The sequence below is a fragment of the Motacilla alba genome, chromosome 4 (assembly GCF_015832195.1).
Source record: "Motacilla alba alba isolate MOTALB_02 chromosome 4, Motacilla_alba_V1.0_pri, whole genome shotgun sequence".
NCBI lineage: Eukaryota > Metazoa > Chordata > Aves > Passeriformes > Motacillidae > Motacilla > Motacilla alba.
In genome coordinates this window covers 15737407-15758541 of record NC_052019.1, presented here as the reverse complement: position 1 = coordinate 15758541, position 21135 = coordinate 15737407, and the positions used below count along the sequence as shown (strand labels likewise).

Genomic DNA, 21135 nt, shown 5'->3' with positions numbered 1-21135 from the left:
TCCTGTATTATATGCATAATACAGTATTTTCATAAGGAAAGGGGGAGAAGTTGAAATACTACTTTGCTGATACTTTCAGAATATTTTTTTCCTTTCTCAAGCTAGGCATGCCACTAATAAGACGTAAAAACACTTAAGAAACATGTACAGTTGGATTAAAGCTTGTTTTCATGACTAGTGTTTTCATCTGCTATGATCAGCACATTGAAAAGGAAGCAGGTTATTGTTATAAGTGTGCAGTATCTCTTTTTTTTTTTCTAGTTGTAATTCCAATACGTTGTATGTATTGGGCTTTACACTGATTAGTAGTTAAAGCTTTATTTTTTGTAGGAAAGGGTTTGGTGTTTTTTGGGGTTTTTTTTTTTTTTTGCTTTTGGGTAAGAAGGCAGAAAGTACTGAGCTAATGAGGTAGTGGCCAAATTCTAAGTTACAGTTAAAGGGCATGATAGGCTACACTGTAAAGTTTATATTGCTCCTTTAGAGTTCATGTGTGCAGTTATTTGAGCTCTCCTAGGGGTAAAGTTTTAACTTATTTGCCTCATGCTGTTGAAGATATCTTGCCTGTTTAAAATCTGATATTTCCATTGCTTGCATATCTTTGCTATTTGATGCCCTTGTGACTTTGTCTTGAAAATGAAATTTGTGTTTATCTAAAATGCAACATCTGAGCTATTTTTTTTCAATTTCTGAAAATTTTTGTCAGTAACGTGCAAGAGTTCTTCAACACTTTAAGCTTATTTCCATGTCTGAGGCATCTTTAAAATTGATTTTAGTTCTGGAGTCAACAGCTCCAGAACTGCTGGTAGTTTGGGATGCCTACCTCACCTTACTCTACTTTTTGTTGGTTTTTATAGATAGAGTGTCTGTAACTTCAGTAATGCTTTGTGAAATGGTTTATACTGGTGCAGTAGAGGTCAGCTTTATCATTAGTATGGTATGCAGGGCTATTTCTGATTTGAAGTCTGAATTTTGTTTTAAAGATTAATACAGAGCTCTCAAGTTAAATTTGTACAAATTTTTGCACTGTCCTAAGTGCTACTTTTCATTTCACAGTTAATGAAACTAAGATACAAAATAAATAATTTGCCTTAGTTAAAAAATATGGCTGGTAGAATTAGAGCTCGTGTATTTACACTCTAAGCAATGTGCCTGAATTACTGCATCTTTTAGGATGTTTATTTTCCTCATCATAACCACTAAACTAATACTGTCAACATGCAATATTATGGCTCATTAGCAGCAAGAGTGTGTTTCCTCAAACATACCTCAAGAAATTATGTAGCTTTCTTGTGCAGAAATATATGAGAATTGGCTGAAATGTATGCTGCTTAGATACAATAGTATTTTATTCTCTTATGTTGTTGGCTTTATCTGTTGTGACATGAAAAAGATTAATAATGTGCATAAAATGTAAACTGATTTATGTATTTCCTCCTTAGTTCTTTCTTGAAATAGTATTTGATCTATAGATTAAAATATTGTATTGTATTATCTTACATTATTGAGTGAATAATAAATTGCAATGGCAAATTTAAATGCTAAAAGGTACACTTCAGTTTTACTAGACTGTTATACTTTTCCAAGAAAATACCTTTTAAACATTTTTTTGTGTGTCTTGAAATTCTTTTATATGTAGGATTTACTTTGTACTTGCTAAAGTAGTTCTTGTCACCATTATTCAGCACCAGTTTGTTTTCCTGACTGCTTGGATTCTGCAGCTTCTGGTTGCAGAAGGGTCAAGTTCTGTATCTTGGCGTCTGACCTTGGTTCAAGCTCTCAACTGAGGCTTCTTATGTCGTTGAATTTTTAGGGCTTTCTAATCCTTTCCTCAGACCCATTTTCAGCTAAGTGAATTCATATATAAATTGTTAATCTACAATCTAGGTTACATTCTACCTAAGGATAGTTAGCTAAACTGTTAAAAAGCTGTTCCTCTATTTAGGTGGTATGTGTGTACTTTCTTTTGGGAGGGATGATGTGCTGGGGTTCTATTCTCTTAACCACTGAGGAAAAGCTATGTCTTGTTGGAAAATGCAGCTCTCAATGCTCTTTCTCTGCCAGGAAAAAATTGTCTTTTTACAGGACTAAAGCTTTTATTTTAACTTATGTTCTTTTGGAGTATTTCTAGTAGTGAAAAACTATTAGAAACACAAATCTAATAGAATTGGAGGTTTTATGAAATTAAAAGTATGAAGGATTTGATAAATACTTCAGCTGTTTTAATGTGCTTATTAGGAAGCAGTAGTGTTGTATAAAAAGAAAGGTGGTGATATGTTCAAAATTGTCACAAATAGCTGGAAAATATTTTTGGACGTTATTATAATCAGAAAATACTGGTAAGTAAGATGAATTTTTTTAGCTATTTTTTATTTAGATTTACTAGACAATTATTTCATATTTCAAGATATAAACATGGAATCTGTTCAGTACTACAGATGTCTGAATTAATTTACTTAATTTGGCATTATTTCTTGGGAAAAGTGGTTTGGGAAACAGTTGTGAGCCTCCTAAGAAATGAAAAAAAATTATTTTTTGTCAAATTTCACCACTTTATTCTTAATAAATGGAATTAAGTTTAACACCTTTGTGCTAAAGGGTTCAAATAATGATCAGTACTGTGATTAGTATTAAAGCGCTGTTTGCACAGTCTTAGCAACTTTTTCTCATGAGCTAGCAAGCATTATAGGTTGTCTGCAAATCTTTCAGCATCTGACCCCAAGCAAAATAAAGTGGGGAGGGAGGATGGTCCTCATCCTAAATGCAATGCAGCTGGAGGAAAGTTTGTTCAGCTTAAAGTGCTGTCTGTGCCTCTGATTTTTCTGAGTATGACTGCCTATCTGCAGTTAAAAACTAAATATGGTATCAGGATGTTTCCTGTGGTGGTGATCTGAGGCTGTTTGTCTGGCATTTGATATATCTTGTATATATCTGATAGCACTTTTGCTTAGCTCACTGGCAGACTTAATATGTCTTGTACATGATTTTTATTGCTTTGAATAAAGGGTTTAGTGTTATGTAGAGCTGATGTTTCTCAAGGTTTGCTTTTTTGGCAATACACAAGGATTGCTCTCCAGTTTGACTTTTACCAGTGGAAATTCAGGATTCCAAAGCAGAAGAACTTCTCTGAAAGTATAAAGCCTGTTCTAGAGTTAGGTGTAGAATCTCAAGGTTCATAAATAGAGTTTTCATGGTTGCAAGGAAAGCAGTGAACTTGTTATGAGGGTATAGTGTTGTTTTTATGCTGTGGACATCCTAAAGGAATAGCTGTAATGGGCTGGGACAGGTAGATTAATTGAGCAAAAATGACTCATTATCTCTTGTTACTGTCCAGCCAAGAAAAATACCATGTCTATTTTTAAACATCAGCTGTCCAACCTGTAAAAATTGCTCTTTTGCATCCCTGAAAGCATATAATACAATAATACAGAATTCTGTTCTAAATCAGTATTTTAGAGCTGAGCAAACTAGATTTAAGTAATAATATGGAGTTACTTACATTATGTTTGGGCTCAACGGAAGAACCCTTATTTTCACAGTAATTTTATTCCTATTTTGCCTTTTTAATAATATCTTTGAGGAGAAGTAAAAGCTCAGCAGTTGTAGGAAGAGGGTGGAGGACAGCGGGCAGTGGGAAACAACCCTGCAGACAGCAAGGTCAGAGAAGAAAGAGGGGAGAGGTGCTCCAGTCACTGGAGCAGATTCCCCTGCAGTCCTTGGAGAAGACCATGGTGAAGCACATGGAACCATGGAGGACCATGCTGGAACACCAATCCACAGTGCAGCCCATGGAGGACCCACTGGAGCAGGTGAAGGTGGCCTGAAGGATGCTATAGCCTGTGGAGATCCCATGCTGGAGCAGGCCTCTGTATGAATTGCAGCCTATAGAGAGGAGCCCATGCAGGAGCAGGTTTTCTGGCAGGAACTGTGGGTCTATAGAATGGTCTTTTCCTGAAGGACTGTGCCCTGTGGAAAGGACACATGCTAGAGCAGTTCATGAGGAGCTGCAGTTGTGGGAAGAACACTGGAGCAGTTTGTGGAGGCCTGTAGTCCATGGGAGAGACCCCAAGCTGGAAGCAGGGAAAAAAGAGAAGGAAGTGGCAGAGAGGAACTGTTATGACCTGAGAGCAGCTTTCCCATCCTCCTTGCACTGTTTGGGGTAGGGGAGGAGGTAGAAGAGTCAGGAATGAAGGAGTGAAGCTGAAGCCTGGGAAGAAGGGGTGGTAAGGTGGTTTAGTGTTTTCCCTTTCTTATTATGCAAATCTGTTTTTATTGGCTATAAATGAAATTTATTCTCTGCAAGTTGAGTCTGACTTCGCTGTTACAGTAATTGGTAAGTGATCTCCCTGTCTTTATCTTGACCCTCAAGTTTATCCCCCTGATTTTCTCCCCTACCATCTTACTTCCTCACCCCTGCCCAATTGAAGAGGTGCAGTGGATTGAGAGCATCAGTGGATTGGGAGATTGGCAGCCAGCCAAGATCAGGCTACCATCATGTGCTATTGAAAGCAGATCCTCTCAAGAACCTCCCTAAACAGAACTGGCTGTAATTTAGTGGTATGGAGAAAAGGAGGAAACATACCTGGTAACTAATAATGGGAGTGAAAAAGTTGTTTAGGTTGTAAGCACATGAACAGGATGGAGAAGACCTTGGTGTTGTAGTTGATCATACTTGGATTCACATGCCAAAAACTGCATCTGCATCTTCACATGCCATCACACTGCAGCTGTAATAAAGGCTGCTGCATAACTAGGATACTGTAGGAAAAGTACTGCCTACAGTGTAAGGAAGTCTGATGTAAAGGTAAAAAACATCATCTTGAGATCTTGCTCCCCATGCTCAGGAAACAGGTGTTCAAGTGAGACTTGTGCAGAAGAGATAGAGTTGAATCTCCTGAGGAGAAGCAGGTGGACTAGATTAGCCACAAAATGAAGTGTTAGGGGGATAATGAAGGTCTCTGTAAATGCATCAAGGTGCTAAATACCTAGTTATTGTTCATGGGTACAAGGATAAAATTGCCACAAAAGCAAACTGGAATAAGTTGTCCTGTGCAATTTTAAACAAGAAATTAGGAACTTTATTTTAGCTACTAGCACAGTTGGTTTGGGAAAAGTTTTAAAGTAACTGGTGTTTGTGAAGAGAAGGGTATTGGCTGAAAACTATTAATTTTTGAAATGGAGCTTAGTTTAAAGAAGGTAGATTATGTGTCTCCATTCAGTAGAAGACTGGACTTGATATAGGCAATGTAAGTTTAAGTCCTGCATTCCTTCTAGACCAGAGTACCTTTTCTGATAAAACAAATGAAGGTATATTTCTAGATAAATCAAGTTCTACAAGTGAGTATAAGGCTTGGATTTACCTATAGTGATTATATAAAATCAATTGAAATACTATAAGTATAATGCAGGTAGCTCACATGGTGAGGAGTCTATATCCTAATTCTTAGCTTAGTTTACCACAAGTTTGCACACTTCAGTTAAAAAAATGGTGTCTGCAATTCAGAGCTTTCTTTGAAGTGTTCAGATACCTCCAGTAATTATGACAGATAATCAACTGAATGGCACGAGTTTACCTTTTCTTATAAGGAAGGCACTCTCTGCTGCTTTTAAGTTAAGCTCTAAAAGCCAGACAAGAATTTGAAAATATCTGAAGTATTGAATAGGATTGAATGCACTGTACCAATAAATAGATAGCACATTAGTAATGGAATTTATTTAAGAGAATTTTAGGAAGTGTGTGTTGTTCTGAAAATCAATTTTTGCTTGTTTAAAACATCTAACTTTCTTTTCTTCCTTTTAAGACTGTGAGCCAGAAGAGCTAACTGACTGGTCTATGGATGAGAAATGTTCCTTTTGTAATTTACACAAAGAAACAGCCAGTGTAAGTATGAGCATTATATTAAATATTACTCTACTCCCCAGCACTAACATTTTTGCATGAAAGTAAGAGTCAGAGAATTGAATTTTGCAAATAAATTATTCCGCATTTTGACTCAAGGTAGTTTGATTTTAGCCATTCAATAGCTCAGTAATTTAATTGTATATTTTACTACCAACAGACTAACTTCTGAAAGATGTTATGATCTTCATATATTTTCTAGGATCGTGCATCAGTTTTCGGTTCTTCACAGTCAACGCCTACAGAGGAACTGTCATCTCAGGGCCAGTCCAACACTGATAAGATTGAATGCCAAGCAGAAAACTATCTAAATGCACTCTTTCGAAAGAAAGGTAATAAAAGCTTGTCTTTTGTATTATGAAACATGCCACAAAAATTCTAGAAAAATCAAATTATTCTTCTATGGTTAATCAGTTATTCTATGGTTAATTTTGTTTCCTCAGTATTTTTTTATTTATCTACTGAAATAGATGTTTCTGCTGTTTCTCTTTCTTATTCCTTTGGTTTTCCTTAATCTTTTTCTTACTTGAATCACCAAATGAAGTACTACCCTTCCTACTTGCCATTCCTCTTCATCCTCTTGCATTATGTGTCATTCTTTTGAATTCCTGTTCTTAACTTGTATTGGATTTTTGTATTTACCATGAGCTGCTATTTTGTTTTCATACCGAACTCAGGTGTCATTCTCTGGAATCCAAAGCATTTAAACATTTTCTGTCCCTAAATTCTCACTTCTGGTTTTCAATGGGAAACACATTTTAGGCAAGAGAATGTGCTTTGCAGATTGCAAAATGGAATTTGGGATCTTCTTGCATGAAAGCTGCTCCTTCAAATACATCCAAGTTGGAGGTTAAAACTTCTTGTCAAAATTTAGTATAAATGTAGTGTTTAGTAGATCATTAATTCTTTGACTGTTCTTACTCTTTGGTCTGTCAAGTTAGAGCAGTACATGAGCGAATGACAAATCAGCTTAGTTCATGAGCATTACTTGGTTTACTCACTGTCCACAAAAGCAGAAATGCTAATTTTCTTCCTTAAGTTTTTATAAATGAAGAAATGTGAATGAAGTTACTGTGAATGCAGTAACTACAATTTTCATAGATTTTTCTTGGGTTTAGTAAATGCGTGTCAGAATAGCTGAGTATGGCTAGGGTGACAGCTCTCTCTTGCTTTTGACAGAGTTAGAGTCAGACACTGTCTCTTCTTCACATAGGTGGGAGAAAAAAGCAAAGTTAGTTTTCTGCCTTTTAAATTGCTGTAGCAGGAGAGATTAGTATGCCCTTGAACCTGGGGTATGTAGAATCTTTTTCCGTACAGACTTGTCTACTCAGTCTACATTTTGCTTTTTTGCATTTTAAAGAACTGAAACGGAGTGCAGCAGCATTTTGAGTGTATCCTTTGGACTCTTGGCTTTCTTTCAAACCAGCTATTTTCCATTTGAAATAAAATGTCCAATGAAGTTGGCACCTCGTTACTTCTTAAAGTCTTATTATATTTTCATCATAGGCTCAATTGTGTGGCATCTCCCTAGGCAGATATTTTAATTCCTTCAAATTTCTACTTTGTCAGATCTTTTCTTGGTCTTGATGTGTACAGTGTTATTCAGTGTTTCCTTGCTTTATGCTACTGCTGCAGATGATCTCTTTTGATACTCCTTGAGAGGAACTTCTATCATGGGAGAAGAGAAACTTGGCATGACCTCACCTTAGAGGAGTGAATGACTTTTAAGTGAAGTTTTTCACAAAGAAGATTTGGCTTTTAGCATTTTCTTTTGGTTTGATCTGCCAGATCAGTAATGCTAGCTTAAAGAGGTTTTGCCTATTGAAAAATGAAACTTCCAGTTGTTTTTGTGATTCTCTGAAGTACTTCTGTTTTGTTGGGTAAGAATTTACTAAGAATATTGCTTCAATTCAGGTTTTAGCAAAGTCTTTAAAGTTGTTCAAATTACAGGAAGTGAAAAGGAGAAAAATAGTAAAGGGCATGTGAAACCAATTTATGAGGTATTCAAGGAAGGTGAAGAGTTTTTACTAAGAAAATCCCAAGTCTGCTTTCTGAATTTTTATATGTTTTTGAGTTCAAGTATCAACTTAGGAATAAAAAAAAAAATTCCAGTAATTGTTTAGCTAAGAAATAGTTAGCTAAGGAATAGTTCTTATACCTGGTCCCAAACCAGATGTTCTTTCGTTGTTAGAAAATTGTAGAATTCTTGGCTGGCTGTCTTTAAAATGGAGTAACATTTGTTTGGATTGCAAACTCCTAAAGATGATCTACTCTCTTGCTATTGTATCTAATTTAGGCCTCTATGAACAACTTCTCAGACTATTGAGCAAATTAGAGAGTTAATTTCTTGGTCCCATTAATCTTTTATTTTAAAGATATTTATATATGGCTTTTTTAATTTGCGAACTAGTTTGAGGGGATTTGGTTGTGGATTTGGGTTTGGGTTTTTTTTTTTTGTATCAGGAAACTTGTTCAGAAGATCTCAAAACATGCCTATTTGTCTGTATAATCTAGGACAAAAGATGATAAACTCCTGCCAAAATGGGTAAACTCTTGAAATGCTGTAAACAACTAAGGTCTTCCCATTAGGAACCCAACTTCACTATGTATTAGTGAGAGACCAGTTTTGTAGTCAGTTGTCTGTAGGAAAATCCTGTGCTCAGCAGACACATCAGCAAATCCAAAGTCCTTCTTGTCATCAAACACTGATTGTTGCCATTAAACAATGTGTCTGAAACCCAAATGCTTTCTGCCCAAGTATGACATCTCTCTGTACCCTTTTGGTGGTATGAGCAGGGTAGACTTAGATTGGTGCTTTTCTACTTCCATAATGCTGAAGTTCAGCTGTTCTGTTTTGTTAAGGGGAAGAAACACAGTAAGCTTTAAAAATGCATATAGGTCTTTTTTTTACTATGAGTATTATAGAGTGTGACATGTGATCATTGTTCTATCACAGAATCACAGTTGTTTAAAAGCTTGATCAGACATTTTGTTCATGGACTATTAGTTTTCTGTATTTCTAGTAATACACATTGTGCGTTCTTGGAAGCTCATTTTTCCATGCAATATTAATGTGAGTTCTTTAAACAAAACCAAAGAACAACAGTTGTGAATCAGGTTCAATCTTCAGGATGATCCACCAAGAGATGACTGAGACATGAGAAGCTCATGTAGAAATTAAGGAATTTAGGCACAAAATTATAGAGAGAATGTTTGAGATTACTTGAATCTTTTCAAATTCTCTGGGCTGCTCTGTCAAGTATCTTCAATGCCATGTTTCCCATCCCAAAGTAATTTTCCTGTAAGCTTTTTAAAGCTCTTTACTGTTTCTAGATATCCTTCTTATGTTCTAAAATATTTCCATTCATAAATATGGCTTTCTTATATCATACCATATACCTGAATTTAACTTTGAGTTCTTCTGTTCTTTTTGTAGTTTTCTTTCAGTTGCACAGCTGTCACAAGCTGGTTATGCATCTTGGACAATGTATATAATTAATTTAGCAAACCTATGACAATGAAATCATGCACACATTGAATCAGACAAAAAAATGTTACTTTCTGAGGTGTAATTATGGGTTGCACACACTACTTCATCCAAAACCTGCAGTTTCTTTTGATTATTAATCTTGAGAAATGTTTGTCCTTTCAAAATCGGTGCGGTATTCTGTAATCACTGGACACAGTTTGTGCGGTATTCTGTAATCACTGACACAGTTTGTGCGGTATTCTGTAATCACTGACACAGTTTGTGCGGTAAACTTCTGTGACAGCTTTGCTGTCCCTATTAAACTTCATCAGGAAAGCATGTTTAGTGGGGCTTTCACTCCTTTCTTAAGGAGATACTTTTTGTGTTGACCACCTACCTGCCAGTGTTATTCTCTTCACTGATTCTGCATTTTTTGATCATTTCTACTACATTTACAAGGATGCATAGAAATTTGACTGGATATAGAATAGTGAACATTGCAATGTGAGTAGAGGAAGAAAAAAAGTGGAGTGTTTATGAGAACAGAAAAGTTAATTTACTCCTTTTGTTTGTTGGTTGGTGAAGTTAGCTGAACTAATCATGATCCATGCCTCAGAATAAATAGTTGTATTCCTGTTGTAACATGCTGACAACCTGACAGATACCTGAACAATTTTACAAGTAGAACTAAGAATGTCACTGGGACAGTTTGGTGGCTGTTGAGGTGGGGTTGTTAAAACAAAATGTGGCCTTTTGGTGAAAAGGGTGAATTTATGGAGTGAATTTATGAAGCACACTGAGAAGCAATCATGTGTTCTTAGTCCTGCTCCTCACACAACTGGATTGCTGGTACAAGGGGGACTGTGATTCCCTGCTGCTTTTCACTGCCTTTTGGCATTGTGTCAGAAGACAGATTAAGTCATAAGGTTGAGTTTTTAGTGAACAAGTACTGGTTTTCAATAAATAGAATACTCTTGTGAAACACTATTTTGGGAGCTTTTAACTCATTGCTCATTGTCTTGACAGTCAAATCTGTCACCATAGAAATTGCAGTCTAGTGATCACACATAATGTTAATGTGCAGAATAGTTAACAGTAGAAGTTTGAATAGTTACAAGCTCATGCAGCTCAAACTGAGGAAGTATTAATCCTAAATGTGACCTTTGAATTAAAATAAATGATTGCAATTTGTCATAATTACATTACATAATTACTCTTTTGTCTTGCATTCGAACTGTTACCTTGACAATCAAAAGCAGAAAATATTAGAAAACATCACACAAATTCAGTCTTCTTTTATCCCAATAACATCAGGTCTGCAGACCTTTAGGGACTGTTCCACTGAGTTTAAATTATACATTATACATGGACTAAATACAGCTGCCTTGTGTTTTATTACAACTGTGAAAAATGCGGGTTTAAACAGATGTAGGCATGCAAATTTAAAACTTTGCAAGTTTTTCCTATAGTCACAACTCCTAATAAAACATCTTTGAAAAAAAAACCTATTCAGGTCATACCAAGTATATCTGGTGCCATCTGCTGATAACAATTAAGAAATATTTGGTAGTGATAGTAAGTTCAGAGTTCTAATACCTTTCTTGCCCAAAATACGTTTCATTGTGTTTTAAAATTTTATATGGCTAATTGCAAATTTCTCATGTATAGTGGAAAATTACCATTATGAATCACAGGATGGGTGAAATATTCCCCATGTTGGGTGGAACAGACTGGTCAGTGAGGTAACAGACTGGTCAATGGAACAACTGATCAATGAGCAGTCAGTCAGACTGCTCTCTGATACTGGAGAGCAGCACTACGGAAAGGGAGGGACCTGGGGGTTCTGGTTGATGGAAAGTTGAACATGAGTCAGCAGTGCCCTGGCAGCCAGCTGGGCCAGCCCTGTTCTGGGGGCATCAGGCACACCATGGCCAGCTGGGCAAGAGAGGGGATTGTCCTACTCTGTTCTGAGCTGGGGCAGCCTCACCTTGAGTCCTTGGGCAGTTTTGGGTGCCACAGTGTAAGAAAGACATTAAACATTAGAGTGTCCAAAAGAGGGCAACAAAGATGGTGAAGGCTTTTAAGGGGAAGCTGTACAGGGAGTGGCTGAAAGTCACTTGCCTATTTCAGCCTGGAGGAGACTGAGGGGAGACCTCATTGCAGTTACAACTTTCTCTTGAGGGAAAGTTGGGTGCCAAGCACTGATCTCTTTTCCCTGGTGACCATTGACAAGACCTGAGGTCAATTTCAGTCCCAAAGCTGTGCCAGAGAAAGTTCAGCTTGGATATTAGGAAAACATTCTTCACCAGAAGGTGGTTGGGCACTGGAACAGGCTCCCCAGAGCAGTGGTCACAGCACCAAACCTGACAGAGTTCAGGAAGCATTTGGACAATAATCTCAGGCACATGGTGTGACTCTTGGAGCTGTCCTGTGCAGGGCCAGGAGCTGGACTTTGATGATCTTTGTGGTTCCCTTTCAACTCAGGATATTCTAATTTTAAGACCGGGTCAAAGTCTCTACAGTGGTGCATAGCAGGATAATGACAGACTGTAAACAAGTTGAAATAAGAGGTTCTTTTTAATGTAAGGAAAAAAGAAGACAGGCAAGCAGTAGAACATGCCACCCAGAGGTTGTAGAGTCTCCCATCCATGGATTCCGTACCTAACTGGGTAAAATCCAGAGGAACTCGCTTTGACCTCAAAAATGGCTACTTTGAATAAGCAGTTTTACTAGAGACTTCCCGAGGTACTTCCACCACAATTTACAAGTTAATGATTTGCATTACAGAACAGTCAATGTGATAGCAACACTATTTGCATTTTTGGCAGATAAGTTTAGTCTACCTGAGTCTAACTCTTTTGATTGAATATGCATTTAGCAGCAAGAAGACTTCAAATGCAACCTGGGAGCACATCTTTTAGAGTGTATGCTCTTAGACACACACACACCACCCCCTCATCATGTTACTTGTTTAGAGTAAAATAACTTAAAATCTGTGAACTACCAATAGCTGCAGCAGTTGAATATATAAGAAATTCTGCTGCATTTATTCTTCATAGGGAGTATTTGGAAATCATTACAAAAAATTAAACTAATTCTAAAGAAATTATCATAAGAACAAAAAATAAATCCTTTATTATTCTGACTAGGTAAAAGATGACTTTGCTCCTAAGGGAAAAGCTGACTTCTCCTGCAAGTGTCTAAAAGCAATATATGCTTGACTACTACCAGTGCGAAGAGTCTAAAGTGGAATAGAAAGGCAGTAAAAACTTGACAGCTCTGAATTAGTTTTGTCTTGCAGTTTTATAATAATTAATGCAGGGGATGATGATTAATAAGGAGAAATCTGTTCCACGCTGTTGTGTTTTCCTGCTAATTGTAAGTCCCCTGTACTCTCTGGTCTTTTGCTTTTCAAGGGTACAGATCCCACCAGGATGTAAAATAATTCTCCCATTTGCACTGATGGTCACCTGTTACCCAGAAGTTGTCAAAGTTTTTCTTGTGTACATGCAACAAACTAATTGCTCTGTATAAGTAGGGTCATTCTAGATCCTACTCAGTCTTGATAATGTTTTGTATAATTCATTTTCTATAAGTTTCTGATTACAGGCAGTCAAATTTTTGGGTTTTCAAGCTAAGCTGTTGATCAGTAGATTTCATTGTCTGGAACTACCATTTCCCTGTCATGTAAACAATTTTGTTCCTAGATAATTCAGTTATTTAATTTCATCTCATAACTTTCCTTATTATTTTCTTGTGTTTTGCATGTGCATCGGTACTTTCCATCTACTGTCTTACTGTTCCAGTATCTGTTGTTGAATTTTTTTTCTTTACTTCTAAGTGTGTCTCTGGGATGGTAAACTCCACTTGAACATTTATTGAGTTCATTATTTAGGAATCAGGAATTAGGTATGCTCTGTTTATATTGCTGTACCTGGAGGTTACATGGTGGGGAGAGGTCTTTGTAGGTATCCTTCATCATTTAGAGTTTTACCTCATATCTCTCTTCTAGAAACACCTGTCCATTTTAAGTATTTTGGTAGAGATCTGGTTGAAAGATTGTTGGACAAGAGCTTTAACCATAAGCAGATTTGTTTTGTCATGCCTTGGGTAAGTTCTCTTGAAGCCAAGATGTCTTAAAAATGCTGGAGCTTCACCATACCTCATCAAGCACTATGGAGAGGCTGGCCAAAAGTTCTTGACAGGAGGCATCTGAGCAGTGAGTCAGCTGCCCTCTCCTGTGCTATAGACAGTAGATCTCCTAGGTGCAGGTTTGTAATTCCTTGCAATGCTCTGTTGGTGAAAATGAATTCTCAAAATGGAATGTTTTAAATAACCCTGAAACAAACAAGCAAAAAAATCTTCCGTGCATTCATCCTAAACCTGAGCAGCATTCCTTGGTCAGTGCTGGCAATCACTCTTTTGATAGTTGATGGATAAAGCTTCATTGGCATAAAATGCTTGAACAAATATGCTGTGTGATCCTCCAAACTTCCTATTAGCACATGTACCCTTTACATGCAAACATCTACCCAACCCAGCCCTTTCAGTTTCTTCACTTCCATGAAAAAAACCCTCAGTTTATCATCTATTTTATTTGCTTCAGACTAACTTTATTATCCCAGGAACTACGGAACCATGTCCATTGGTATTTCCTCCAGGCAATCAGGGCTCACCTAAAAGCTAATTTTTGTTCATTGCTTTCACACTTGCTTTAAATCCCTCTCCCTTCTTGATTGAAAACTGTTTCACACCTTACCTATGAACTCAAGGATGGGCAGTGGTTAATATATTGAAAAGGATATTTGTGTGGAGAGGAGTGTAGAGTTGAAGGAAAGAAGGAAGGGTGAGGTAGTGAACTAAGTACTACTGCTGCCAGTTAAAGGGAGAACACAGGTCTCTGAGTATGGTCAATTGTACTTGTCCTGTGAAATGGTGTGTTGCAGTCATCAGTGTAGTAGCACAGCTTACTTTAAGTTTCTTAATTACATTATTTATGCTGAGTTACACTTACTTTTTTTTGTTGCTTCTATTAGGATTCTGTTTGGTGATTCACAGTTACAGTTTCAGCTATGCTTTTTAGTAAGAGGTTTAACTTTTTTATAGCTGATAGCACTACAATAAAGTAATATCTATCACGTCTGATCCTTTTTCTTTTTTTTCTAAAATGAGATACTTCTTTCCATTGAAATGTTACGTACACAAGCAAAAAATAGGATATAGTTAGTTTAGACTAGGAAATAAAGCTTTTCTTCCAAGTGATTTATTGCTAGTACTTTGAAAATGTCCTGAAAATCCTGTAAGATCTTACAATAAAAGCTTAAAACTTTATATTTGTATTCAATTGCTTGTATTACTACAAATTGTATGGGACATTTCAAGTAGCATCATATCCGTTCTGGGATTTCAATCCTGAACCTACAATGGAGATTATAATCTCAGAGTGGAACACATGTCTTATTGCCTTTTTTTTCTGTTTTAATACCAGTTCCTCAAAAGTCCAGCTGTTCTATGTTATGAAGAGGACTAATCTTTAGAACTACACTAAAATTATTTTTGTTATGGTTGTTCTATGATAGTAACTTCTTTCTGTATTAATCCATTTTTTTTTACTTTCATGGTTTGTATTCAAAATTCTTTATTTTGAAAACTGAAAATGAGCAGTCTGCAAATGAAATTTCAACTTATTTGCCAACAGTACCAATTCTGAGTCCCCTAAGTAATGCAACCCCACATACTTGCATGCTATGATAGATGAGTAAGGTAAAAATTAATGATCTGTGCTAAATGTTCTTTCAAATGACTTCCAGGTAGGAATGCTCATTAAAAAAACTTGATGGAGATCTGAATTAATATGTTCTTATTTACTTATGTAACACACTTGTGTGCTTATATGAAGTATTTATCCTAAGAAAAGTAATTAATTTTGGTTCTTAATATATATGTTGCCTGTGTTTTTTATTTCTAGATCTTCCTCAGAACTGTGATCCTAACATTCCCCTAGTTGCTCAGGAATTAATGAAAAAAATGATCCGTCAGTTTGCGATTGAGTACATTTCAAAAAGTAGCAAAATTCAAGAGAACAGAAATGGTTCATCATTTGAACCAAGTCTGATGTGTAAAAGTATCCAAATGAACCAAACGGAAAACTCCCTTCAGGATGAACAGGATAGCCCTCTAGACCTCACTGTGAATCGAACTCAAGAACAGAATACTCAGCAAGGTAAATTTCTATATCTGATAATCTGTGTTTTGCTGTCATTTATTTACTTCATGGTGTCTTATTCCCTTGAAAAATAAATGTCCGTGTCAAATAGAAACATTTTTCATATGGTGTGTTAGCAGATAAGCATTCAGGGCAGGGATAGGAAGAATTTCTGAGTGCCTGTGTTAAATAAGTGGCATTGGAATTTCTCAGCTTTGGAATACTGAATCTAAGTCCTCTCACCTGTGCTGTCACAGGTAACAGTGGTTCAAAATTTTGTTGAAGAAATGGCTGTCAAGAATACTGAGAAAAGAGAAAAAGATGCTGGGATTTCAGGGAGCAAATGTCACTCAGTTTCTGTCAGCTCTTGAACACTTCGATTCTTTAAACACAGGCTGGTGAGAATGATGGGAAAAGATTAATCTGGGAGAAAATTTCCATAATTCATACCTTAATCATTACAGTTTAGTGCAGCTTTCTTAACTGAGAGTAAAGTTAGAAAAATAGTCTGTCTCACTATCATTTACAAAAAGGAAATAATTTCTTTGCCTGAAGGAATATTACTATCCAAAACTGATAACAGTATAATCACGAGAGTGTTTTGGACTTTGAACTACATTTGGATTAGCAGCAGTTTTCAGGAAGGGTTGTGACTGTCATGTGCAACTGAAAGCAGTGGCAAAAGCAGCTTTTGTCTTTTACAGATATCAGGGTCTGTGTTAATCCTGGAATATTGCAGACCAAAGGGAAAAGTTGACCTGTATGTCATGTGCCATACTAAAAAAGGTGAAAGAAGTCAGAACTAAGTATGTTTGGGTTTTTTGTTTGTTTATTTATTTTAAAATACATTAGCAGATTTGGTATGTGTGTACCTAATGATTCAGTCTTTAATTGGAGATCCTTGGGGGCAGGGAACACTGATGGATTCTTCATGATAAATACACCTATTCTAGGTTAAATTTCAAGCATCCTTTCTCTTTGACAGAAAAAAACATTAAGAAATACTGGAATTCTTGCTTTTTCCATATGGTCAGTGGAAACCAGTTCATGCCAGGGTTTAGTAAATACTTACTGGTTTAAATTCTGAGAAGATACCTATTGTGCTTGGGTGTAATTTTTCTACAGATGAACTACAGATTTTAGAGGTTTATAATTGGCCAGGTTGAAGCACATTGCTTTTGCAAGAGCAATAAAAAATACTTTCCTGATATGAGGACTATAGTATGTTGCTTACTTCAGCAGCTGATTATTAATAGCTAGTCTTGAATGTTCATGAAGGAGCAAAGTCCCCAAAGGCAGGTTCTGGGCATTGCTGAGCCCAAATAAATCTTTGAGGAATGAAAGGGAAGGCAGGAGGTGGGCAGGGCAGGGGCAGGAAGCAAGTAATGCTGCCACCCTTATCTTAAAATCCATTGATCTTTTCTCTAAGAAAAATCAAAAATATAGAGAAATTGAGTTATTTAAATAATCTTTTTGTGTCATTGGATTTTTTCTTACTGTAAGGCTAAAGAGCAAGTTTAGAATTGTGCACCTTCAGTAAAATACCTAAATCTAAAATAGTTGCTCAGCAAACTCGCACTTTAAGTGTACAAGTTACACATTAAACCATGTAAGACACTGCAGAGTCTCAGGACTTAGACTGCCATGTTGGCTGGTGTGCTTTTTAGATGTTAAAGGTAACATCCTACTGTGAAATTTAAAGATGCTGAAATGAAATGATAGTGGAATAAGACTGTAGTTGGAGAAAGGTGGTTTGAACACCTTACCTTCCAGGGAAGCTGTATTGTGCTTTCTTGTTTTCCATGAATGTGTTAATTTTGAGCTACTTGAGCTTTTTGCTGTAGTGATGGCAACACAAGCAAATAAGTTCAAGATTAAAAATGTCAGCTTGCTCTTTTTATTTGCATTGTGTTTTAAGTGCAAAGATTCACAAAAAAAGTTATTTCAATTAGCTTTTGTCAGGGCCTGTGTATTATTATTGCACCTATCTCTCAGGTCTATACTTTTTGTGAAGACAGCTTGGTTATAATAGAGTGTCATGTGCTTATGGTAGGGAATTATGAAGTTTTTTAATTGGATTATTTTTTGAAATGTATAATTATCTAACATTGTATTCTTCTTTGGTCTGGAGACTGCTAAAAGCTGTACCATGATTCCATTCTTAGAAATGTTTTTTAAATGTCATGCAACTCTCTTTAGTATTTGCTGTTTGTAATTCCTGTTTAAATTTCCAAATGAAGTGGCAGTAACAAGAGGAAGTTCAAATTGCTTTGATGGATCCTCAGAGTTGGAATCTTTAATTCAAATCCTGTTAAACAGATAATAATCCAAGTAGGAATTCTTCAGGTTCACTTTCTGCCTAGGCAGCTGCTTTGTATTTACAACAGTTATCTTTTAAATGAATGATCTAACTAGTTAAATAGACAATCTTGCTCCTTTACTATGAGTGTGATTCTTGGGCTTGAGAGGCAGGAGTAAACTTTATTTTCCAGATTACTAGAAGCAGTGAGCAGATCCAAGCTAAGTGCTGGCTCAGGACTGAAAAGAGATTCTGCTACTGAAGTTCTCCATTAAAGAAAGCTTCCTGCTTTCCTCTGGAGGCCATCTCTGAAGCCAAAAAATGCATAGGTCTGACACTTCCAGCCCTGATTTTTGGGCTTACGTGGCAAGGTTTTTTAGCTGGGGAGGGCTGTAGGGTGGCATCTGTGAGAAGCTTGTGTGGCTTCCCTGTGCGTGGCTCAGCCAGCTCTGCTGCAGACCCACACCAGGCTGAAGGGGAGCGCAGGAGCTGGGCTCGTGGTGCTGTGTGAAAGCATGGTTAAGAAAGCACAAAAATGCTGGACAGGCAGAGGGGCCAGAAATAGCACTGGGAGCAGTGAGGTGAGGGAAAGGGGAAGAGAGATGCTCCAGGCACCAGAGGTGGTATTTCCATGGAGCACATGGAAAGGACCATGGTGGAACATGTGTTCCATTGCAGCCTGTGGAGCAGATACTCATTCACGTTGCAGCCTGTGGAAGACCCCACCTTGGAGCATCTGGGTGTTTCCTGAAGGGTCTGTGGCCTGTTGAGAAGGAGCTGTAAAGAAAAATTGTACTGACTTTAGCCCCCATTCTCAGTCTTGCCTGTGCCATCTGGGGATGGGGGAAAATAGAGGGGTTGGGAATGAAGTTTAGAGCCTGGGAAGAGGTAGGAGTGGGAAAGTGCTTTAATTTTTATATATTTCTCCTTATCCAAATCTACTTTAAATTGTAATTTTCCCCAAGTCTGTTTTGCCTGTAATGGTCATTGGCAAGTGATTTCCCTGTATTTATCTTGATGATTTTCATCTTATTTCTTTCTGCCCTCCTTGGAGGACAGGGAGTAGTCGAGGGGCTGAGCTGGGGTCTGGCTACTGGCCAAGGTAAACCCATTGCACCTCTGGAACTGCAGCATTTGGTACTGAGTATGAGCTTAAGCACTGGCATCCAGGTATGTCCAGCTGACACCTGACTGGTAGTGGAGTCCCAGAGCATGTTCTACTTTCCTCTGCCAGTGGAAGTGTGGTAATTTAGCAGGGTGCTCTCATTCCTGTGTATCTTGCTGGTAATCAGGTAATCATTTCACTGTCAGTCAATTAGCAGCAACTGTCTCCAAAAATACCTGTATCTTGCTCCTTCTAATCCGTGTAACTCTTACGACTGTCCAGGCCTTGATAACGAGTACTGTGTAAAGTGAAACAGAACCTGTTTTCCATGCACTGCATCTAACAAAAGTGGGGTGTTACTGTGTGCTTTTGCAATATTTCTTTTCCTCTAAACTAAGCCAATGAAGAAGCAGCATCCTTGCAGAATGAAATGTTGAGTAAGAAGCAGTGTTGGAATATCCTGCAGCAACTTATTTCCTGGTGCAGTCATGGGGCTGAGTTCTTTCAGGAATGTTCCTAGCAGCAGCAAAGTTTGATGCAGAGGCTTCTTCCACTTGGTAGATACAGGAGGGTTGAGAGTTGTCAGGCTTCTAAGCAAAGTGACTTCAGGAGTCGGAAGTAGAAGCAGTACCAATAAATAATCTTCAGGTTTAGCTGCACAAGCTTATTCTTGTTTCTGGATCTTCTGGAACCAAGATATCCAGAACCACATACTGATAATGTGTAAACATAGCCAAAATATGCAAGAAAATTTTCATAATTCCCTTGTTTCATTGAGCCATCATAGACTGGAAGACATCAAAAGATAGCTGGCAGTGTATTAAAAGAAGTCAGGACTTTACGGAAAATAAACTTCTTTTTCATAATATCCTGGCTTTACTATATTTATTGGTAAAGATACACACGGTATGTTCCCAAGATAAATTGTATGAGCTGTGAATATATTCAAGAAACACTTTAATACTTTTGCATGAGGAAGTCCCCCTAAAAAAGCTACATTTTTGAGGGCAGTAGGTGTTTTTCTTCACTGGCTGCCATGGTGGCTAACAACCAAGCTCCTTGTCAGATGCTTGCTTGCTTACTTCTCTCACAACAGCACAGGGGAGAAAATGGGAAGAGCAGAAAGGAGAGCTTATGAGTTAAAGATACGGTCATTGCTTACTACCACTTGCCACCATGGTCTAAGCAAACTTTGCTTGGGAAAAATAATTCAAATATTGCTTTTTAATATAAATTTTTCTTTATTAATTCAAGCAGTAGAAACAAAAAGAGTCATCAAAACACTGCCTTTCCTCCCTTGTTTCCCAGGCTCAGCTTCACTCCAGGTTCGCTTGTGACCACCACCACCCCTGTAGTGCTAGGGGATTTGGGTGTGGGCTGTCCTCAGTTTGTACCCAGTGGTTTCTCTTGCTGCTGGACTTACCTCTGCCATGTTCTCGTTCTTTTTGTTCCCATTTTTTGTGTCCATCTGGCACTTTTCCCCCTTTCTTAAATACAGTTCTCCAGAGTTTCTGCCCAAGCGGCTGCTGAACTCAGCTGTGCCCTGCAGCGGGTCTGGGAGCCAGGCATCTGTGTCCAGCCCAGGGCAGCCCCTGGCCTGTCCCCACCGATACTGCCAGGACTGTGCCCTGATCATCCTATGTATGGCCAAATACTTTTCATCTGGCTTTTTTTTATGTTACTAAACAGCACTTCAGGTCAAAAGGAGCTACTCAAAAGTGGTAGGTAAGAATTAATAAAAGGCTTTGGTGTTCCTACTGACAGTTTCCTGAAAACTGTGTTCAGAAGCACAGAAAACAGCCAGCAAAAGGCAAGGCACCATCAGGAAAAGTACTGAAGGCAAGACTTGTTTTGTTGCTAGAAAACCCTTTGTCCTGTGGGTGGATAAGGTAAAGGGAGAGTTGTTATTTACTAAATCTCACTGTATTAAAACTAGGTAGGACTCTGAAAATTCTTTGAGGAAGAGACAGGTAATGGACAGGTTTTGCTCAACTGTTCTTAAACATCGGAACTGCTGTGACAGGAGGTCATGGGTCACTGCATTCACAAAGGGCCTTAGATTTCACAGCTAACAGAGCCAAGGCCAGAAACTAAAGCTAGAGTGGGCAGGAATAAATCTCTGAGATCCCTAAGCCAATGACAGCAGCTGCGAGGAGAGCTG

At 37.6% G+C, this 21135-nt stretch overlaps 1 protein-coding gene across 7 annotated transcripts in view; it reads left to right on the top strand.

The window, feature by feature from the left end:
* LCORL (ligand dependent nuclear receptor corepressor like) overlaps positions 1 to 21135 on the top strand; it is an 81950-nt gene that overhangs the window by 26441 nt on the left and 34374 nt on the right. For all 7 annotated transcript variants that reach the window (XM_038134417.1, XM_038134422.1, XM_038134419.1 and 4 more), the window contains exons 3-5: positions 5799 to 5878; positions 6099 to 6228; positions 15334 to 15588. In XM_038134417.1, coding sequence (XP_037990345.1) covers positions 5799 to 5878; positions 6099 to 6228; positions 15334 to 15588 — 465 coding nt within the window. The remainder of the gene's footprint in view (positions 1 to 5798; positions 5879 to 6098; positions 6229 to 15333; positions 15589 to 21135) is intronic.